A 3056-nucleotide genomic window follows, 5' to 3' on the forward strand; every position below is an offset into this window, starting at 1 on the left:
TCGCGTCAAGGCCCTGGTTCTCTCCCAAAAGCCCGTCGGTCATGTATTCAACTTCTGTTAACCTGCCAGTATCCGGCAGTTTACGGTTCCTTTAGAACATATCAAATAGTGTTTGGCGCATAGTATAGCTTCGTCCTAGTCCCATTGTACGCTCCATCTATCCTCATCAGGCCTATTTCTACCCCCAAAGCAGCGTACAACGAAGCTCGTCGTTAACTGCGCACGTTCTCTACCTATGCTCAAGTCTAATTCACGGCTATTATATCGTGCTACGGATTATTACACTGGATGAAGAAGTCCAGGCACCCCCATTACCATCAAAGTATTTGCATAAAATCAGCCTCCAATATCACAACAGGCTGTATTTGTTTCTCAGATCCGCCCCTCCACTCCCATCCTCCTTCCAAGAACGGCCGCATGCGCTGAAGTGGTCTCCTAGTCCACTGGCATTCATGACCCGTCCTTCTTGAGCGAGAGCTCCTGATCAGAACCCTCTCCGGAGTTGACACCAGGTCCTGTCAACAGCACTGACCCAAGTCCCTGTGCCTGGACCTCGAAACATCCCCCCGTCAAAGTCGGTCTCCACCCTGGAGACAGTGCCGGGTGTTGTACTAAACACTCCCCTCCATCATCTGCCGTTCCTCTGGCCGCCATCCATTTCCATATACAAGTACACACTTGCACCTTCAACCTCGAATATCACTCCCCCGGGTCTTGGATACTGTATCGTGTTCTTCTTTCGCTTTTCATCTCAACCTGCGCCAAACACATTCTGTGTGTTTCTTTACCTCGATACTCGCTACTTGGCTTGTTCTGTTTCGAGGTTTATGTTCTCAGGACCACGTTACTAGTGACAGGTCATACCAGGCAGTTCGGTCTGGCTGAGGAGGTGACTATTTGAATAGGTTATGCTCTCATGACAACCGCAGCGGCATACCCGGCCACTATGGCAGACTTAAGAGGACACCCTGGACATTCGAGTATGTGGTCAAGCTATGGAGGCTCAGTACACATGCCTGGGCGCGTGGCGGACCCCATGCCGTCAACTTCATCACCTCTACCCGGAAGAACTGGCAGTAACCATAACGAGATGGAGCAACACTCTTACCCCTACAGTCGATATCCCCAGGACGACCAAGAAGCATACGACAGACCTACACACCCAGAAATCGTCTCTCACCATGGCTACCCTACGCTCAAGAGATCCTTTTCTGAAGCAGAGCCGCCTGCCTACCAGGAGATTGTCCAGGACCTTCGCGACGACAGCTCTAAGATGACGGCCAGCCACGAGCACAAGTTACTGGCCTTCAAGAGAACGCAGGATAAGCACACGATTGTCGACCAACAAGGTCGCATGCAGCAACTTGAACTATCAGCTCAGCTGCATGGGATGTTCTTCCTTTCCGAGATGCCTGCGAACACATCAGATGGTTCACTTAGGCAGCCTGAACTAACCTGCTACCGAAGGAATCTATTCCAGATCAGCGGTACTCTTGTCACTCCACGTGGTCAACTTTCCGTGATTACAGAATCAGGAGAGACCGTTGCAGTCAGCAACATGGAAGTCACCATCTCTGCCATCGAGTCGGTCGATGGCAACCCTGTGCGATTGATCGTTATCCCATGGAAGACCCCTCCACCGAACTCTCCGGAGACAAACCAGAGCCCAGACCAGGAACCACAATCGTTACCCCTGATTCCTTTCCAAGACGACGGAACTGAATCGGATGGCGAGTATGCTGTGTACCCAATTGGCTGGCGTCGATTGCAATTCAGAATGTATGGATCTTGATCAAGTCGTTTTTGGAACCTACTAATACAATTACAGTGCAACCGCAAACAACGGCCGCCGAAAGGAGCTTCAGCAACACTTTGTGCTGCATCTGAAGGTGGTAGGAACACTGGCCAACGGTAACAAGACCGTTCTTACAGAATCAACAACGGCCCCTATTGTTGTGCGAGGTCGAAGCCCTCGCAACTTCCAGGCCCGGAAGGAAATCCCCCTGCTCGGATCGAGTGCTGGCTCCCGTGGACAAGCCCTTGTAGAGACAGGGTTGGGTGTTGTGGCCGGACCTTTGAGCGCAAAGCATCAAGAAACAAAGCCAAGAGGCGTTGATGCCCAGCTTCCACGGACTGCCTTTACTTTCAATGCGCCTAAGATCCCTGGTACCCAGTTGGGCCCAATACGATCCAAGTGAGTTTGCCGAAAGAGTCGATTTAGGGAGGGCGAAGCTTCGTTCCGGCATTGCCCAGGCCTAAATCGATGCGACCTATGGGAGAATCTTGCTGACTGACATGATAGCTCGTATCCAACTTGGGGGACCCCCCCTACTCAGGTGCCAATAGGCCATGTTCCAACATCTGGCGCAGAGAACTACCCTTCAGCAACGATGGGTCCTTTGGCAGGTACTGCCAGTTTCCCGGCCGAATCACAAGGAATGCCTATTCAATCATCAATGGAACCTCCAGTGCCCCTTTCCATGGTGACCAATGATTCGGAGCATCCGCCGGTTCGGTCACAATACACCTATATGCAGACGACAACTGCCCCTCCGCAACTTTCGATACAAACAACTCCGCTTGGCGGCCATGAGCAGGCAATGAACATCCCTCGTTACGTCGATAACCCGAGACCGTTGAAAAGTCCCCGACACATGAGCCATCCTTCGATAAGGAGTGCAGGTTCAGTAGCGAATAACGAAGCTTCTCCGGAATATCGATACACACCTTATGCTCCTGTTCACCCGAGTCCTAGCGAGGTAGCGCAGCCAAGCTACAGTTCAGAAACATCTGGCCCACCTTCGGTCCCTGCCAGGGACTACTATGCGCCCCCGCATACCTGGACATCGGCAGCTGGGGAGCACAACACGAATCTGGCGTATGCCAACAACGAAACACGACCATACCCCTTTCCTCAGGACGAGTACAAGAACACAACGGCTGGAACGTCCCCAACAAAGGCAGAGTCGAGCCAACCGCAGCCTACATCAGTTTATAATGGGGCTCCGCGAGGGTCCTTTGATGCCATGCATCAATATTCTTGGAATGGCAATTAG

The 3056-nt window shown here is 52.1% G+C and overlaps 1 protein-coding gene across 1 annotated transcript; it reads left to right on the forward strand.

Moving 5' to 3' along the window:
• Nucleotides 1-946: 946 nt before the first annotated feature.
• On the forward strand, nt 947-3056 carry FIESC28_08999 (uncharacterized protein; the record flags this gene model as incomplete). Its single annotated transcript, XM_031163136.1, has 3 exons — nt 947-1779; nt 1829-2194; nt 2303-3056. 3 exons carry the CDS (start codon nt 947-949, stop codon nt 3054-3056), a joined length of 1953 nt encoding a protein of 650 aa, XP_031012841.1.

This window comes from Fusarium coffeatum (genome assembly GCF_003316985.1).
Source record: "Fusarium coffeatum strain FIESC_28 chromosome Unknown BRIP53273_contig_220, whole genome shotgun sequence".
NCBI lineage: Eukaryota > Fungi > Ascomycota > Sordariomycetes > Hypocreales > Nectriaceae > Fusarium > Fusarium coffeatum.